The 19,809-nt window shown below is 39.5% G+C and overlaps 1 protein-coding gene across 3 annotated transcripts; it reads left to right on the top strand.

The window, feature by feature from the left end:
* Positions 1–438: 438 nt before the first annotated feature.
* Positions 439–16,969, top strand: LOC107786266 (uncharacterized). Of its 3 annotated transcripts, none has more exons than XM_075233370.1 (4): positions 439–917; positions 14,183–15,343; positions 15,592–16,333; positions 16,417–16,969. In XM_075233370.1, the coding sequence occupies exons 2-4, from the start codon at positions 15,285–15,287 to the stop codon at positions 16,876–16,878; spliced, it is 1,263 nt and encodes a 420-aa protein (XP_075089471.1). In that variant the 5' UTR covers positions 439–917; positions 14,183–15,284; the 3' UTR covers positions 16,879–16,969. The 3 variants fall into 3 exon arrangements, with proteins under 3 accessions (XP_075089471.1, XP_075089473.1, XP_075089472.1); XM_075233372.1 differs by lacking the exon at positions 14,183–15,343 and adding an exon at positions 12,014–12,081; XM_075233371.1 differs by lacking the exon at positions 14,183–15,343.
* The last annotated feature ends 2,840 nt before the right edge of the window (positions 16,970–19,809 follow it).

Raw genomic sequence — 19,809 nt, 5'->3', positions numbered from 1 at the left:
TTGTCACGTTTTAATTTCATGACATCTTAAGTTCAATTTGCATGTAGGAATTAATTTTATTAAACAAAAATTACAAAAAAATTACTACAATAGTCATGTCAACATTTTAGCTTTCAGTTTTAAATTAATTAGTGTTAAATTAGTAAAAATAAGTAAGATTAATTTTCCAAAATAATTTAAGTTAGAGCCTAATTTAGGATTTTATTTAGCTTATTTAATTAATTCAATTAGATTTTTGAAATAAAAAATAAATATATATATATTTGGTCTTCTAATTTCGTTTGGGCCAGCTTAATTTTAAGCCCAAAATTTAATTTGAACCCTAAAAATTCCAAATTATCCAAGCCCATACAACGTCAACACACTACCCAAATACCCATTTCCCTTTATTAAAAGCCCACCTCCTACACTCTAATATATACACACATTCGAGCTTAAGACAAAAATCAGAAGACCCTCTCAGAAAGAAAAAAAACGGCACACCTTCCCTCGATCTTCTTCTTCATTTTCATTTCTCAAAACCCCAACCCCCTCTCCTTCCTCATCTCACTCATCTGATAGTACACACTCAAAGACGGAGCTCCCCCTTTCATTCGTCAACAGAGAACACGGACAAGAATAGGAGTCGGACAGAATTTTTATAGAGGGAGCTCGAACCCAAATCTGAGGTCCTAAAATCCAAAACAAAAAAGGGTAGAGATTTAGATTGATTTTGCATTCAAACAGTTCGAAAAAGCAGAAAATGTTATGGTTTGTTCTTGTTGATTCAAGGAATCTTTCTTTGTCATTTCGTTGAATTTCGAGTTTGGTTTGAATCCGAAATTGAAGTTGAGTATGTTGTTCTTGAGCTGTTGAATTCCGTGTTCAATTCCAGCCTTTATTTGGGTTGTTTTTTTCTACAATTTCCCTGCTATTAGGTATGTATTCCTTTAAGCTATGTTCAGATTTACTATGATATGGAATTGTGTTTATTGTCTAGCTCATTTTTTTAAGCTATGGTCGAATTCGATTTCATCTGTTATTGCTATTAGAACCCTATCTGTTTTCATTTTTTTTTTTTGGTATGAAACTTGCATAATCAGCTGGGTTGAAAAATTAGTGGCTCGGTAGTTGTTGATTAACACGGATTATAATTATATCCTTCATGATTAGATATGTATTTTATCCGTAAATTAGTTAATTTCACATCTCCTTATGGATTAGAGTTAGAACTTAAAATAAGATAGTAGTGGAAAAGAACAAACTTTGGAGGTTCAGGAATTCTGCAACTAAGATTCATATCATTAAATGATAATCTCTCCTTCACTCGTTTAAGTAGATTCGTAGTAATGTTAGTCCCATTCAATGTGTGAAGAACTGCTCTTTCTCCTTCCCTGTGACTGTTATTCTCAATCTTGCGCTCTCTATGCTACACTAGCAAGTCTGGTCTCATGTATCAAGTTATGCTCTTTCTTTTAGCTTTTTTTCCCCTTTTCCTTAGGACTTTCAGATTCCGGTATGAACTTTACATTTTCATGAGATCATGTGGGAAGGGTCCATTCGCGAGAAGCTTTATTGTCCGATATCTTCTTCTCTTTTCAATTATTTTAGGTTTTCTTTACCTCTTTTAGTTGTTTACCTACTGAATTTTTCTCTTTCTTGACATGTGCAACTCTATTAGGTCTGGTAAAACATTTTCTACTATGTCTTTTGTTAATCTACTATGCCTTGTGATATTCCTTATGCATGGCAACTGTCTGATAGTGGCTTTTGTATGAACTGGAAATATTAGGAGCTTGTTATATGGATTCACAAAACTTAAATAAATGTTTGAAAATAACCATTGCGGGATTTGGAGGAGAAAGTAACATGGAGACTTTGCATAATCTTGTGGAGCGCTTGAAGAATCCTCAACATATACTTGTTTTAAAAAATAGGGAATCCTTAAAATGTAGAGAATCACAGTGCTTTAATCTTCTGTCAACATTTGAGGAGAATACCAATTAAGCTCCAATTAATCATGAACAATCGTAGCATGCTTTAGGCACGATTAATAAACCATCATGATTATGGGTATGGTTCCCTGACATAGTTACGATGCCTAATTTCTTAAATTCGGGTGTGCATTTCATGTGACCCGATCATAACAACTTCGAACAATAATAAATAAACATGTCGCAAATTGCGGGTGCATATCATGTAGTGCGGTTTGTGATGTGTCCCAAAACAACAAGTGTACGACAATCGTAACTTATTCAAGAAATAATTCCGTAAATCCTAAAAATAGTTTAAATAAATAAAAGCGGTTATAAAAGTTAAAAAATGCACAATAGGTTTAAAATATGTAATAAATCAGATATTTAGGCCAATTATTAATAGTTTAAGCGACCGTGCTCGAACCACGGAATCCGGGAATATCTAACACCTTCTTCCGAGTTAACATAATTCCTTACATAGAATTTCTGGTTTCGCAGACTTTTAAATAAAGTCAAAATTCTTCTCGATTTGGGATTTAAAATAAACCGGTGACTTGGGACACCATAAAATTATTCCAAGTGGCGACTCTGAAATAAATAAAATAATTCAATTTCGATTTATGTTACTTCAATTGTCAAAACTCCCTTATATACCCTCTTTCGGGTGGTAGAAAGGAGGTGTGATAGCATGGACAATTGGAAGGGAGTCCGGACATGGCCATCTTTGCCTTGTGTAGTCATCATACCCTTCAGAATGGATTTCAAGAGTCGCCTTCCTTGACCTCTGCATTTGCCATGAATTCAATGATCTTATTCCTGGATAGCCTTTCATCCATCTGAAGGACCATGTCCTTCCAGCCCTGAGCAGCTAGTGCATCCACCAATCAAACCATTCCTAATTCCATCAAGTCTTTCAACAATCTACCCTTCAAAATGTTTCTTTTGTCAAACTTGGCTAGCTTGTCTTGTTCACCATCAGACTCACTCTCTTCTTCACCACTCTATTCTTCATCCTCAACAATTCTATCCCGTTTGTTTTTCACTACAGACCTTGTCCTCTTGGCCAATGAAGGATCAACAGCCTTAGACACAGATGAAGACTTCTTGAAAGAAGTCTTGGTCTTTTTGGGCTTGGGGGTCTGAACCTCCACAGTTGTGTGTTCCTCCTGATGGACCTGCTCCATCTCCTCAACATCAACAGCCTCATAGGGCTCTGCAACCTTAGCTTTTCCTTTATCCATCCTTTCTTCTTCTTTTCTGCCATAACCTTTTGTAACTTACTCTCACTCTGCTTCATCATGCTTCGTGTGGCCCTTCTTTTTGGTAAAGAAATCTCAGCAGTTTTTGGAGAAGAAGTCTTTCTTTTCTTAGAAGATTTTGCAGTGCTGGGGCTTTTGGCATTGAGGTTCTCCTTTTCTTTGGATCATAACTAGCACCTACTTTCTTCAGAAGGTCTGTTAGGGTCTCCTCAATAGATGAACCAGGTTCATCTGCATGTGCACTTAGATTAACCAACCCTTCAACAGTCTCCCCTGAACCACTTCCCCCTGTCTTCTTGCTACTTTCTTCTACAGTTGCATGTTCAACACCACAGATAGCTGGTACCACCAATTTAGAAGTGGGTGAAGAACCAGCCACTTCTTTCCCTTTTCCCCTCACATCACTACGCACACCCTCACCCTCACTCTCCTTTTCTTTTTCTCTTTTATTTTTATCACCTCTCCTTCTTGACTCAGGCAATTACACATTCCTAACAGACCCAACTAGAACAAACCTATTGTCTAAATTCTAAACCAAAGCAGAACGTACCTAAGAAAGGGAGTTTTGAGCCTTCTCAGAGTCAGAAGACCCAGTTCCTACCCCCCTTACTCGTAGATTTGAACGAATCGTCTGAGTTCTCAGAATCTTGGGCTTGGCTTGCCTTTAATTTCTCGTTTAATCTCTTTGAAAGAGCACCAGTTGCCACCGTTTTGCGGGCAAGCATTTTTACTCGCCTTCTCCTAGGTTGAAGGGTTGTGCTAGGTGGAGGAGGGGTGGATGAATCAGATGGGGTGGGTTGTGGAGGAGTGCCTGAGTTATCTTGGGGATTAGTCATCTTGCTAATTCTAGAAGAGAATTTGTGAATTGGGGTTTTGGAAGAGAGAAGAATAGAGTGCAGAAGAAATTCGATGGTTTTAGAGAATTATGAAAGTGGTAGTGTGACGACCCGGCTAGTCGTCTCATGAGTTACCACTCCGTATCCCCCATTTCTGCTTCTTTATGCTTTGTTGTTCGTGTTTTGTGGTATCGGGTTGGTCGGATCGAATCCGGAATGATTTTGGTAAGGTTTGAGACACTTAATCTCTTTTAAGGAAGCTTAAGTTGGAAAAGTCAACAGGATGTTGACTTATGTGTTAGAGGGCTTGGATGTGAGTTTCGATGGTTCGGTTAGCTTCGAGAGGTGATTTATGACTTAGGAGCGTGATCAGAATGAGTTTCGGAGGTTCGGAGTAGATTTAGGCTTGAATTGGCGAAGTTGATATTTTGGCGATTTCCGGTTGGTAGGTGAGATTTTTATATAGGGGTTGGAATGGAATTCCGAGAGTTGCAATAGTTTTGTTGAGTAATTTGGGATGTGCGTGCAAACTTTCAGGTCATTCGGACGTGGTTTGGTTGGGTTTTTGATCAAAAGCGGAATTCGGAAGATTTTAGAAAATTTGGCTTGAATCCGATGTGTTTAGATTGATTCGATGTTGTTCGAGATGTTTTGAAGATTGGTACAAGTTTGAATAAGGTATTAGGATATGTTTGTGCTTTTGGTTGAGGTCTTGGGGCCCTCGGGATGATTTCAGATGGTTAACGGAGAAGTTTGGACTTTGTTGCAGCTACTGAATTTGTTGCTTCTAGTATTTCCACACTTGCGGATTGGGGACCGCAGGTGTGGCACCACATAAGCGGAGGAATTGATCGCAAAAGAGAAAATGGCTCGAGGAGCAGGAACCGCAGAAGCGGGTAAGTGGACCGCATTTGCGATGTCGCAGATGCGGGTAGGGGACCGTAGATGCGGACTAAGGTCAGTAAGTGATTTCAAACCTTATTTACTTTAGTTACTTAGTGAGTTGGCGTACTGACATACTCCCTGCACCTTGTGTGCAGATCCAGGTGCCCGAGCGGCAGAGTGAGGGTCCTCAGCATTTTCAGAGTTTGTCGGAGACTGCAAGATAGCTGCATGGCGTCCGCAACCTTGCTTTCTTCCTCTTATCCTTCTTTTCCTGCATTTTAGACTTGTTATGTATTAGACAGTCAGATTTGTATATTTAGAGGCTCTAGACTCGTGACACCAGATTATGGGGCTGTGTAGTTTCCTGTTATTTGACTTCCGCATATTTCCTGTTGCTTTAAGCGTTTATAATGAAATTGGGTATTTAAAAACTGTGTTAGAAAATGGCTTATTGTTAAAGGAAAAGGGGTTGTGATTCATTGATTGATTGGCTTGCCTAGTAATCTGATAGGCGCCATCACGACTGGTATTTGGGCCCGTGACAAGTTGGTATCAGTGCTTAGGTTACATATGTCTCGCGAGTCATGAGCCGGTTTAGTAGAGTCTCACGGATCAGTACGGAGATATCTGTAGTTATCCTTGAGAGGCTGCAGAACCTTTAGGAAAATTCTTCATATTCTTGAAATTCTTGTCGTGCGAACTTGTTGATCCGAATACTAAACTTCTGTTATTCCATTCTCTCACAGATGGTGAGGACACGTGCTATTGAGCAGGGTGGACGACCACCAGTTCCACCAGTTGGGGTCACCAGAGGTCGAGGACGCGATCGAGGCCGTGGTAGGGGCAAAGCAACTAGGGCAGCACCTGCAGACCCACCAGTTGCCCCAATTCAGGATCAGGTCCCAGTTGTAAATGCTAGGGCAGCACCAGCTTAGGAACCAACTGTGCCCATTGTGATTCCAGGCCTTCAGGAGGCTTTAGCTCAGATCTTATCAATGTGTACCAGTTTGGCTCAGGCGGTTTCAGTTACTATAGCCGCAACTACATCTCAGGTCGGGGGAGGCACCCAGACTCTCGTTTCTCGCACTTCTGAGTAGGTTGTGCAGGTACTCCAGACACCGGGGGCACCTCCAGCCCAGCGATTGCATCAGTTCAGGAGTTTGTGGTACCAGTTATGCCGGACGACGAGCAGCGTCGACTAGAGAGGTTTGGTAGACTCATGCCTCCGACTTTTAGCGGTGCAGAGGGCGAGGATGCCCAGGGGTTCTTGGATAAGTGCCACAGGATGCTTCATACAACGGGGATCCTAGAGACCAGTGGTGTAGCTTTTACCACCTTTCAGTTTTTTGGGCTACCTTCACTTGGTGGGAGGCATATGAGAAGCGTAGGCCTTTTGGTGCAGCGCCCCTTACTTGGCAGCAGTTCTCCGTTCTCTTTCTGGAGAAGTATGTGCCACAGTCTCGCCGAGAGGAGCTGCGCAGGCAGTTCGAGCAGTTGCGTCAAGGAGAGATGACTGTGACACAGTATGAGATGCGGTTCTCTGAGTTAGCTCGTTATGCGGTCTGGTTGGTTCCCACAGATCGAGAGAGGACTATGAGGTTTGTTGATGGTCTCACATATCAGCTTCAGATTCTCATGACTAGGGAGAGGGTGACAGATGCTACTTTTGAGGAGGTTGTTGATATCGCCGGTGAGATTGAGTCGGTTCGTCGCCAGGAGCGAGAGGAGAGGGAGGCCAAGAGCCCTTGGGGATCTAGTAGCTTTAGTGGTGCTCCTTCGAGGGGTCAGTTCCAGCAGGGCAGAGGCCGCCCATTCAAATAGGCTCATTCAGCTTGCCCAGGTTATCGTGGGTCATCATCGGGTCATGGTTCTCACAGTTCTCATCAGGGCCACTCATCACTCAGTGCCCTCCCAGCCTAGAGTTCGTCCCGTGCTCCATCTGTGCAGGGTTCTTCCATGCCAGGCCTTTCTACTGGTCATTCTGGTGCCAAGGGTTCCCTTCAGTCCCCATCTCCAGCACTGGGGAGTTGTTATGAGTGCGAAGAGTTTGGGCATATAAGGAGGCAGTGTCCTTGTCTTCATGATGGTCAGTCTCAACAGAGGGGTCAGCCCTCGACTTCTGCTCCAGTTACTTCACCATCTGCCCAGCCAGCTAGGGGTGAAGGTCAGTCAGCCAGGGGTCGCCCTAGAGGGGGAGGTCGATCAGGTGGTGGTCAGGCTCGTTTCTATGCCCTCCCAGGTAAAACAAATGTTGCTGCTTCAGATACAGTGATTTCAGATATTGTTTCAGTCTGCCACAGAGATGCCTCCGTATTATTTGATCCTGGTTCCACCTTTTCTTATGTGTCATCATACTTTGCCCATTATCTGGATACGCCCCGTGAGTCTCTTGTTTCACCTGTTCATGTATCTACTCTAGTGGGCGATACTGTTGTTGTAGACCGTGTGTACTGGTCGTGTGTGATGACTATTGGGGGTCTGGAGACCAGAGTGGATCTTTTATTACTGTGGGTATATTTCGATATCATTTTGGGCATGGACTGATTATCTCCGTGTCGTGCTATTCTGGACTTTCATGCCAAGACAGTCACATTGGCTATACCGGGTGCGCCACGAATTGAATGGCAAGGTTTGACTGACTATGTTCCCAGTAGAGTGATCTCATTCTTGAAGGTTCAACGTATGGTTAGGAAAGGATGTCTTTCGTATCTAGCCATTGTTAGGGATGTCGATGTTGAGACTCCTAGTATTGATTCTATTCCAGTTGTGAGGGATTTTTTCGATGTGTTTCCTGCAAACCTGTCAGGCATGCCACCGGACATGGACATTGATGTTGGTATTGACCTGGTGTCGGGCACTCAACCCATTTCTATTTTGCCGTATCATATGGCACCAACGGAGTTGAAGGAATTAGAAGAACAACTTCAGGATCTCCTTGATAAAGGGTTCATTCGGCCTAGTGTGTCATCTTGGGGTGCGTCGGTTTTATTTGTGAAGAAGAAGGATGGCACTATGAGGATGTGCATTGATTATAGGCAATTGAACAAAGTAACAATTAAGAAGTATCCTTTGCCTCACATTGATGATTTATTCGACCAGCTTCAATGAGCGAGAGTGTTCTCCAAGATTGATCTCCGTTCGGGTTATCACCAGTTGGAGATCAGGGACTTGAATATTTTAAGACAACTTTCAGGACCCGATATGGTCATTATGAGTTCTTGGTGATGTCTTTTGGGCTGACCAATGCCCCCGAAGCATTCATGCATTTGATGAACAACGTGTTCCTGCCCTATCTCGATTCGTTTGTCATAGTCTTCATTGATGATATTTTGGTGTATTCACATAGTCAGGAGGAGCACGCGAAGCATTTGAGAGTTGTGTTGCAGAGATTGAGGGAGGAGAAGCTTTATGCAAAATTCTCCAAGTGTGAGTTTTGGCTCAGTTCAGTGGCTTTCTTGGGGCACGTAGTGTCCAGTGAGGGTATTCAGGTTGACCCGAAGAAGATAGAGGTGGTTCAGAGTTGGCCCAGACCGTCCTCAGCCATAGAGATTCACAGCTTTCTTGGTTTGGCGAGTTATTATCGCCGTTTTGTGCAGGGATTCTCATCTATCGCATCGCCCTTGACCAAGTTGACTAAGAAGGGTGTTTCATTTGTATGGTCGGATAAGTGTAAGGAGAGCTTTCAGAAGCTCAAGACAACTTTGACCACAGCTTCAGTGTTGGTTTTGCCATCAGCTTCAGGTTTATATACCATGTATTGTGATGCTTCGAGAGTTAGGATTGGTTGTGTATTGATGCAGGAGGATAGAGTTATTGCTTATGCTTCTCGACAGTTGAAGCCCCATGAGAAAAACTACCCTGTTCATGATTTGGAGTTGGCTATCATAGTTCACGCGTTGAAGATTTGGAGACATTACTTGTATGGTGTGTCTTGTGAGGTGTGTACTGATCATCGTAGCCTCCAGCACTTGTTCAAACAGAAGGATCTTAATTTGAGGCAGTGGAGATGGTTTGAGTTGCTTAAGGATTATGATATCACTATATTGTACCATTCGGGAAAGGCTAATGTGGTGGCCGATGCTTTAAGCCGAAAGGCATTGATATGGGGAGTTTGGCATATATTCCAGTTGGGGAGAGACCTCTTGCAGTTGATGTTCAGGCCTTGACCAATCGGTTCCTGAGATTAGATATTTCGGAGCTCAGTGGGGTATTGGCTTGTGTGGTTTCTCGGTCTTTCTTATATGATCGCATCAGAGAGCACCAATATGATGATCCGCATTTGCTTGTCCTTAAGGATAGAGTTCAGCACGATGATGTCAGGGATGTGACTATAGGTGATGATGGGGTGTTGAGGATGCAAGGTCGGATTTGTGTGCCTAATATGGATGGGCTTCGGGAATTGATTATGGAGGAGGCCCATAGCTCGCGGTATTCCATTCATCCGGGTGCCACTCAGATGTATCAGGATCTGAGACAGCATTATTGGTGGAGAAGAATGAAGAAAGACATTGTGGGATTTGTAGTTTGGTGTCTCAATTGTCAGCATGTGAAATATAAGCATCAGAGACCAGGTGGCTTGCTTCAGCGGATGGATATTCCCGAGTGGAAGTGGTAGAGGATCACTATGGACTTTGTTGTTGGACTTCCACGGACTTTGAGGAAGTTTGATGCTATTTGGGTGATTGTGGATCGGCTGACCAAGTTCGCGCACTTCATTTCTGTGTGTACTACCTATTCTTCAGAGCGGTTGGCAGAGATCTATATCCGGGAGATTGTTCGTTTGCATGGTGTCCCAATTTCCATCATTTCAGGTAGGGGCACTCAGTTTACTTTACAGTTTTAGAGGTTTGTGCAGCAAGAGTTACGTACTCAGGTTGAGTTGAGCACAACTTTTCACCCTCAGACAGACGGGCAGTCCGAGCGTACTCTCTAGATATTGGAGGACATGTTGCATGCTTGTGTCATTGATTTCGGAGGGTCATGGGATCAGTTTCTACCGCTTGCAGAGTTTTCTTATAACAACAGCTACTAGTCGAGTATTCAGATGGCTCCATATGAGGCTTTCCAGTTGGTTGGTTTGAGCCCGGTGAGGCTAGGCTATTGGGGACAGACTTGGTGTAGGATGCTTTAGAAAAGGTGAAGGTAATTCAGGAGAGTCTTCGTATAGTGCAGTCGAGGCAGAAGAGCTATGCTGATAGGAAGGTTCGGGATGTGTCCTACATGGTTGGCGAGAAGGTTTTGTTGAAGGTTTCACCCATGAAGGGTGTTATGAGATTTTGGAAGAAAGGGAAACTGAGTCCTCGGTTTATTGGGCCTTTTGGGGTGCTTCAGAGGATTGGGGAGGTGGTTTATGAGCTTGTTTTGCCACCCAGCTTGTCGAGTGTGCATCCAGTATTTCATGTTTCTATGCTCCAGAAGTATATTGGGGATCCGTCTCATGTTTTGGATTTCAGCATGGTTCAGTTGGATGATGATTTGACTTATGATGTGGAGCCAGTAGCTATTTTGGGTCATCAGGTTCAAAAGTTGAGGTCAAAGGATATAGTTTTAGTGAAAAGCAAGTGGAGAGGTCGGCCCGTGGAGGAGGCTACCTGGGAGACCGAGCGGGAGATGCGGAGCAGATATCCTCACCTGTTTAAGGCTTCATGTATGTTTCTTGACTCGTTCGAGGACGAACGTTTGTTTAAGTTGGGGAGGATATGATGACCCGGCCAGTCGGCTCATGAGTTATCGCTATGTTTCCCCCATTTCTACTTCTTTATGCTTTGTTATTCGTGTTTGTGATATCGGGTTGGTCGGATCGAATTCGGAATTATTTTGGTAAGGTTTGAGACACTTAGTCTCTTTTAAGAAAGCTTAAGTTGGAAAAGTCAACCGGATGTTGACCTATGTGTTAGAGTGCTCGGATGTAAGTTTCGATGGTTCAGTTAGCTTCGGGAGGTGATTTATGACTTAGGAGCGTGATCGGAATGAGTTTTGAAGGTTTGGAGTAGATTTAGGCTTGAATTGGCGAAGTTTATATTTTGACAATTTCCGGTTGATAGGCGAGATTTTTATATAGGGGTCAGAATGGAATTCCGAGAGTTGCAGTAGTTCCGTTGAGTCATTTAGGATGTGCGTGCAAAATTTAGGTCATTCGGACGTGGTTTGGTTGCATTTTTTATCAAAATCATAATTCGGAAGATTTTAGAAAATTTGGCTTGAATCTGATGTGTTTAGCTTGATTCAATGTTGTTCGAGATGTTTTGAAGATTGGCACAAGTTTGAATAAGGCATTAGGATATGTTTGTGCTTTTGGTTGAGGTTCCGGGGGCCTCGGGGTGATTTCGGATGGTTAACAGAGAAGTTTGGACTTTGTTGCAGCTGCTGAATTAGTTGCTTCTGGTATTTCCGCATCTACGGATTGGGGACTGCATGTGTGGTGCCGCATAAGCGGAGGAATTGATCGCAGGAGCGAAAATGGCTTGAGGAGCAGGAACCGCAAAAGCGGGTAAGAGGACCGCATCTGCGATGTCGCAGATGCGGACTAAGGTGAGTAAGTGATCTCTGTAGAAGCGGAGGAAGAACCGCAAATGCGGTACCGCAGAAGCAGAAATATAGCCGCAGATGCGAAAATCCCTGGCCAGAAGGTATATATTGCTTTCTTCGCGAATTTTTGCAAAATACTCCATTTTTGAAGACGGGAAAGAGGCTAAAGCATATGATTTCAAGAGGAATCAAAGGATATCAGTTGGGTAAGTTTACTAGGCTTAATTAATTGGGTTTAAGATCATTTTTCATTGTTTAATCATGGTTTTTGTGGAGATTAAGGAAGAAAAAATTGGGGATTAGGGCTTAAGATTAAGAGACATTTAAATGGGGATTTGAGGGGTCATTTGGACTCCGATTTCAGTGTTCTTGATAGGTATAGACTCGTGGGAGGATAAGGATTTCGTTGATGTGATTTTTATCGAGTTTCGAGACGTGGGCCCAGGGGTCGGGTTTTGGTAATTTCAGGATTTTTGGTATTATTTAATTGTTTTCGCTTGGGCTTCGTTCCCTTAGCATATTTTGACGCTGTGATTCTAATTTTGGATAGATTTGACACGAGTGGAGGCCGATTCAAGGGGCAAAGACGTCGTGGAGTAGTATTTTCACCGGTTTGAGGTAAGTAACCATTGTAAATCTGGAACTGAGGGTACAAACCCCGATATTTGACTTGTTTTGGTAAATGCGGTGACGCACATGCTAGGTGACGAGCGTGTGGGCGTGCACCGATAGGGATTGTGACTTGGTCCGTCCCGTAGCGACTATTAAGCCACGTGTTTGAATTGGAACCTTATGATATTCTGTACTTTAGCTGTTGATACTATATTATGGGTTGTATGCCATGTTTGGGGCCTTGGGCCGACCTGTTGAGACCCTTAGAGGCATTTTTACTGTTTTCCTCACTTTACTTGTTGAAAGCATATCCTTAGTCATGTTTTACCTGTTAAAATGTTTAAAAATTGGTTTTCTCACTCCACTTCTAACTGTGAGGACTGTTGGGGCTGAGTTCCCTAATTTCTATTGTTGTGCCCGAGAGGTTGTGAGGTTAATGACTGAGAGAGGTTGAGAACCTAATAGTGAGGATATTATATGTATATATTATGGATCGGGCTGTACACCGTAGAGATACTTATATGGATCGTATTGCATGCCGCAACAATATATGTATTGGGTCGGGTTGCGCGCCGCAGTGATATGACGTTTGGGCTGTAGGAGCCCCTCCAGAGTCTGTACACCCCCAGTGAGCGTAGTCGACTATAAATGACGGATCGGGCTGCACGCCACAGTGGTTAGGGCGAACGACACAAATAGCCACTAAAAGCAGCGGCTTTTATTTTAAAGTCACTGTTTTCAATGTATTTAGACTTTAGCCACTCCTTTAAAAAACTTATACCTGACTAGACGAAAATACCCTTCTGGTATAACTTATACCTACGCTATCAACACAAGCAGCAGTTACACAAAGAGAAGAAGCGAGCAGTAGCAGCAGTTACCACAGCGGCGATCAACTGAGGACGAACCACCATTTCTCTTCCCGATATAAAAAATTCAGCATTCTAATCCAAAAAAACGACATAGATAAACAGTAAGTTGTAATTTCATGTGTTTCTATCGATTTTTATTTCGCTATAGTTATACTTTTTTAGATCTGTATTGATTTGATTATATATTAGATAAGAATTTGATTTTTTTTTTTGAATTTCTGGATTGATAAATTTATAGACATTGCCTCCTATGATAATTCTGTATTCCGGACATAGTGTCTTCATTTTGGAAATTGAATTCAAAAAAATAAGAACACTATGTCCTTAACTTTGATTCTATTGGTCTCATTTTGCAAATTGAATAAAAAAAACTTAAGGACAAAATGTCCTTCACTTTGTTGTTGTTCTTCTGTATACAAAGTCCTGTAGCTTGAGTTTCAAATTGTATGTTTTAATTTCTGGTTCAAATGTTAAGAACTGACAGTCCGTAACTTTTAAATACATGTTTAAATGTTAAGGACTAGCAGTCCTTAACTTTTAATTCCATGTTTAAATGTTAAAAGACAGGCAGTCCTTAGCTTTTAATTTCTGGTTCAAAAGTTAAGGACTGACAGTCCTTAATTTTTTAATTCCATGTTTAAATGTTAAGGACTGACAGTCCTTAACTTTAATTACATGTTTAAATGTTAAAGGACAGACAATCCTTAGCTTTTAATTTCTAACTTTTAATTCCATGTTTAAATGTTAAGAACTGACAGTCCTTAACTTTTAATTCCATATTTAAATGTTAAGGACTGACAGTCCTTAACTTTAATTACATGTTTAAATGTTAAAGGACAGACAGTCCTTAGCTTTTAATTTCTGGTTCAAAAGTTAAGGACTGACAGTCCTTAACTTTTAATTCCATGTTTAAAACTTAAGGACTGACAGTCTTTAACTTTAATTATATGTTTAAATTTTAAAGGACATGCAGTCCTTAGCTTTTAATTTCTGGTTCAAAAGTTAAGGACATGCAATCCTTAAGTTTTAATTTCTGGTTCAAAAGTTAAGGACAGACAGTCCTTAAGTTTTAATTTCTTGTTCAAAAGTTAAGGACTTAACTTTTAATTCCATGTTTAAATGTTAAGGACAGACAGTCCTTATCTTGGTCTTGCACTTACAATACACTTGTTCTTAATTCTACAAGGATTGCTTTATAACGTATGTCCTTTGTTTCCCATTCTATTGACTTGTAGGATGGAAACAATATGCATAATAGTTGCTTTTAATGGTAGATGGACTGAAGATTATAAATATCTTGATCATCAAACAAAGCTTTTCCTAGCACCTGAGCCAATTCAGTTTGAAGATTTCGTTAAACAGATTTTTGAGCTTATTGAATTTGATAGAGAAAAGTTTGAAATAGTGATATGGTTTGATATCAACCTTGGAACAAGCAAAGGAATGCTTGTATCCAAAGATTTAGATCTTCACACATGTATAGAGTTGCTAAAAACTCATTCACTCTTCAAGAGCTGTCGTTTCATAGTTGATATTTCGGAAAGAGTTTTTGCATCAACAAGCAATGAACATGCCAACACAAAAACTCAACATGACAATCAAGAGTTATGCCAACAGATAGTTGAAGTAGATATGGTTGAAGCTCAACCATTAAATGAAGAGGTGCATCAAACATTTGATTCTATTCAAGTAGAAGGACAAAACATTATAGAGATTGACAACGAACAAGCTTTGGGTATTCAAGTCTTAGAGAGTGCACCGGTAATCGAAGTAGTTGCTGACAAAACCTGCACTCAAATAACTAGACGAAGATCAAATTTGAAACAAAAAGAATCCCCAACTACGATATTAAGAGAAAATGCTTCTTTGGATCAAATAAAAGTCGGATCAGTATTTGACAAGAAGAAGAGCATAATTAATTGTTTTTCTAATGTAGCAATCAAAGGACATTTTGAATTCAAAGTTGTTAGATCAAGCTCAACAAGATATTCGTTGACATGCAATGATGATAGGTGTCGTTGGTGTGTGCGTGCTTTCAGAATTAAAGACTCAACATTATTCAAGATAGTAAAGCTTGAGAAAAAGCATGACTGCTCTGTTAACACTAGGAAAGCAGATCAAAGGCATGCTACTTCAAAGTTGATTAGTGGTTACATTAGCGATAATCTTCGGGACCCAAGATTTGAAGTTACACCAGCTTTTGTCATGGCAGAGATGCAAAAATTGCATGGACTAGACATTGGATATCACAAGGCGTGACATGCTATTCAACATGCTTCTGCTTTAATAAGAGGAAGTCCCGAAGAAAATTATGAATTATTGTGTTCATACTTGTATATGATGACAAGTAAGAACCCGGGAACTTATACTAACATAAAGATAGACGACAACAACAGGTAAACAATTTAGGACATGCTGTCTTTAGCCTTGTTAACTTTTGAGTTGTAACCAGAAGTTGAGGACTGCCTATCCTTAAGTTTTGAACTTGTAATTAAAAGTTAAGGACTTCCAGTCCTTAAGTTTTGAACTTTGAAATAAAAGTTATGGACAACATGTCCTTAACTTTATAACTTGTAAATGTAAGTTAAGGACTGACTGTCCTAAACTTCAGGTATTTTAACCTTGTTTTATATTGTATTTTCAGGTTTCTTTATATGTTTTACGCATATGGATCATCGATAGCTGGTTGGAATCATTGTAGACCAGTGATTGCTGTTGATGCAACTTTTTTGAAGTCAAAATATCGTGGTGTTTTAATGATTTCAGTTTCAAAAGATGCAAATAACCAAATTTTTCCATTAGCCTTTGGAATAGCAGAATCTGAAAACAACAATTCCTATGAGTGGTACTTTAGTCAGCTTCGCAATGCAATTGGGAGCCGTGAGAATTTGATTTTTTTATCAGACAGGCATCAAGCTATTGCAAATGGCATTGTAAAGGTATATCCTGAAAGCCATCATGGGATTTGCATCTATCATTTGGAGCAGAACCTAAAGCGAAGAAAGGTGAAAAGTGAGGTCATAAAACTTTTCCAAAGTGCTGCAAGAGTATACAAGCGTAAAGAATTTGACATATACATGTCAGATATTGCAAATGTAGATAAGAAAACTTATGACTACTTGATGGAAGAACCACCGGAAAGATGGGCACGTTCTTGTAGTCCACGACGAAGATATGACATGCTCACAACAAGCATAGTTGAGTTGAATTCATTGCTATTAGAAGCAAAGGAGCTGCCTATACTAAGAATGATGGATTTCATTCAAGTGAAGCTACAAGATTGGTTTTATGAAAGAAGAAATAAAGCAGAAGGAACATTTTATGATGTTTCTTGTTGGGTAGAGGAGGAATTGAAGAAAAGAATAGATTTAGCATTTACTTTGAACGTAAGTATTATGTTTTATGTTTATATTATGATTTTAACATTTTTTAACATAATGTACTCACTTATAATTTTTCAACATTGAAGGTCTTCCCTGTTGATTCATGGCGTTCTAGAGTTGAAGAAGAAGGAATAACTTTCTTGGTAGACTTAAACAAAAGAACATGTGATTGTTTTCAATTTCAACTTGATGAATTGTCATGCATACATGCAATTGCAGTTATCGAGAAGAGAAACATCAAGAAGTCCGACTTTTGCTCGCACTGGTACTTAAAGGAATCTTGGCTGAAAACATATGAAAGACAAATACATCCTGTAGGACATACTGATTCTTGGATTGTACCAGAGAGTGTTAAGTCACAAATTGTTAAACCTCCAGATTTCAAAGTGCCACCAGGTAGAAGGCAAAAGAAAAGGCATATTCCTGCTACCGAGCCATCAAAAATAACATTCAAATGTGGTCGTTGCAGAAGAATTGGTCATAATAGAACAGCTTGTATATATTCTCCGGCACTCCATCCATTTTCAAGAAAGCATAGAGAAGAGTAGAAATATACACTTATGTTTATCGACTCTTTTAAGTTTTGCTATAGATTGTATTCATTATTATTCTAATTCGAGCGGATGCCTAGATTTTCAATATTTATATCTTGTTACGTTCTTTTAATTTCTTTTGAGTTCAACAATTAAAAGTTATTAACAGGAGTCAGTAAGTTCAACTTGCAATTTTGAAAACTTATGGATTGTCTGTCCTTAACATTGAATTTCAAGTTCAAAAGTTAAGGACATGATGTCCTTACGTTATAGTCCCATGTTAAAAACTTAAGGACTATCTGTCCTTAACTTTGAATTTTAAGTTCAAACGTTAAGGACATGAGGTCCTTAAGTTATAGTCCCATGTTAAAAATGTAAGGACTGTCTGTCCTTAACTTTGAATTTCATGTTCAAAAGTTAAGGACATGAGGTCCTTAAGTTATAGTCCCATGTTAAAAACTTAAGGACTATCTATCCTTAACTTTGAATTTCAAGTTCAAAAGTTAAGGACATAAGGTCCTTAAGTTATAGTCCCATGTTAAAAACTTGAGGACTGTTTGTCATTAACTACAGGAGTCCTTAAGTTTGAAATATAAGTTCAAAAGTTAAGGACATGAGGTCCTTAAGTTATAGTCTCATGTTCAAAACTTAAGGACTGTCGGTCCTTAACTTTGAATTTCAAGTTCAAAAGTTAAGGACATTTGGTCCTTAACTTTGAATTTGAAGTTCACTTACACTTAGTTATGAACAAATACTAACAAACTCTAGACAAATCAACAGTTGAGAGAAACAACGAAATAAATAACAAAATGCCTTGACATAACTTTTGAAATTGTAATTTTGCATAGCTGTTACAAAAAATTACGCTATGTCAATAAAACAAAATATAAGTGCCTTTTCACAAATTTATAGAATATTTCAGAACTATCCTAAACTAGCAGAATTCAGATGTCACCTTTACAACAATTTTATACAAAATAATACCACAATTTCTTTACAACTCCTTTGGACAGAATGTTTCATTTTCACTCTCATAATCATCACCAACATTTTCTGGTGGAGTATCATAACCAGAATTTCTTTTTCATTCACCATGTGCCCAAAGATTTGCAGCAAGTTCTTTTCGAAAGTCTTTTATGTCTTCGGGTTGGAATTGCTGCACGTCCTTTCCAATCATCAGCAACTCGGCAAATTTGACCAGGAATGCACCACAATCAGTCCTAAGAGAAATGTAAGATATGCAGTGAATTAAACAATAAATCTTAAGTACATATAAATAATATAACAAATAACAACACGTACGATCCAGTTTGGTGTGATGATCTTTGCCACTGTATATCAAATTTGTTGAAGACAATCATTCCTAAAAGACTTGTGATTTTTGTCAAACTGTGAGAACTTTAGCAAATGGGGGATCATTCGTGCATACATTTGCATGTAATTCATTCCTGCTTCATATGACTCACTGTATATGGAATCATATACATCAATATTTTTCTGATTCAAGTCCAATACTCCCAACAGAAAGTGTGTCACAACTTTATCATCTTCTGAAGGAAGCCGACATGGAAAAAAGATTTTGTCAACCTCAGTCCATGCAATTCCACATCTCGGCTGTCCCCCCACACATATGGTGTCAGAAATAACTGATTATCACCAGCACACCAAAACTCATCACTAGCATCTTCACTGAAATCTTTATACACAAGTGCCATATAATTATCAAAAAGAATATCAGTAGTTGTGCATCGAAAAGGATGATCGCGAGGGTGGTAGCATTCCTTCTTTCTCAGATAATAGAGTGCAATGTCAATATGCTTCATAAAAAGGCAAAAAATAAAACAAATCAATAACAAATCAGTTATAAAATAATGAAAAAATGATAAATTAATAATAGAAAAAATAAATGCCTTGTGAATTATCTAACCTTATCATCAAGAACAAATTTGCTATCTGAAAGCTCAAGGAAAAATATTTTGCTACTGATTTTTTGATGATACAATTTGTATGATTTTTTCCTCACACTATTATCATCAGCATATAAATCAATTTGTCCCCTGAAAATTTTGAAAATGTCAAGTTAGAATTTAATCCTGAACTTAGCCTTTCATGCTGGAAAAATTAATGACAGACAGTCCTTAAATATGAATTAGAAGTTCAAAAGCTAAGGAGAATTGGTCCTTAACTTATAGATTCAAGTTTAAAACTTAAGGACTGTCTGTCCTTAAGTTTGAATTCAAAATTCATAAGCTAAGGACATGCAGTCCTTAAGTTTGAGTATCAAATTCAAAAGCTAAGGACACTTGGTCCTTAACTTATAGATTAAAGTTTAGAACTTAAGGACTTTCTGTCCTTAACTTTGAATTCCAGGTTCAAATCTTAAGGACAAGAAGTCCTTAAGTTTTAAACTTGAATCTATAAGTTAAGGACAGTTAGTCCTAAAATTAGTCTTACAATCACAGAAGTTAAGGATGTAGTGAAACACATTAAGAGACTTACTCTTTTTTGCGACCTCTCCTTTTCTCCTTGCCCAACCACACAATGAATTTCTTCACTAATTTTTCATCTTCTGTGGCATAATGAAAAATACACCTACGAGTATAGGTTGATTTTATCCAACCTGAACTCTTCGGAGTATTTTGATTGTCTGCCTTGGAACTTACTGATTTTCCTTCCTTATCAAAAGGAGATTTCAACTGCCAGCTTAACTTCTTGTTCCTTTTACCTCGACCAAGTTCTTCTTCAACATTTCCTTCACCCTCCATAGTCAAAGTCGTATCAATGTCCATTTGTGTACTTGGAGGAGTAGGAGTAAAAAGAGAAAATGACGGACCATCATAACCAATACTGTCTCTCTTTCTTTTCCTTGTATATTGGTTAAGATCGTCATCATTGGTGTCCTCTTTGTTTTCCTCTACTGGCGACACTATATATATATATATATAT

Source organism: Nicotiana tabacum, chromosome 16 (assembly GCF_000715075.1).
Source record: "Nicotiana tabacum cultivar K326 chromosome 16, ASM71507v2, whole genome shotgun sequence".
In the NCBI taxonomy this organism is placed as follows: Eukaryota; Viridiplantae; Streptophyta; class Magnoliopsida; order Solanales; family Solanaceae; genus Nicotiana; species Nicotiana tabacum.
The sequence above is the reverse complement of the archived record's forward strand: the minus strand, read 5'-3'. Positions and strand labels throughout refer to the sequence as shown.

Coding starts and splice junctions, on each gene's coding strand:
- LOC107786266 (XM_075233370.1), top strand. CDS start 15,285: ATGATGACAAGTAAGAACCCGGGAACTTATACTAACATAAAGATAGAC. Junction 15,344..15,591: donor AAGATAGACGACAACAACAG/GTAAACAATTTA, acceptor TTGTATTTTCAG/GTTTCTTTATATGTTTTACG. Junction 16,334..16,416: donor ATTTAGCATTTACTTTGAAC/GTAAGTATTATG, acceptor TCAACATTGAAG/GTCTTCCCTGTTGATTCATG.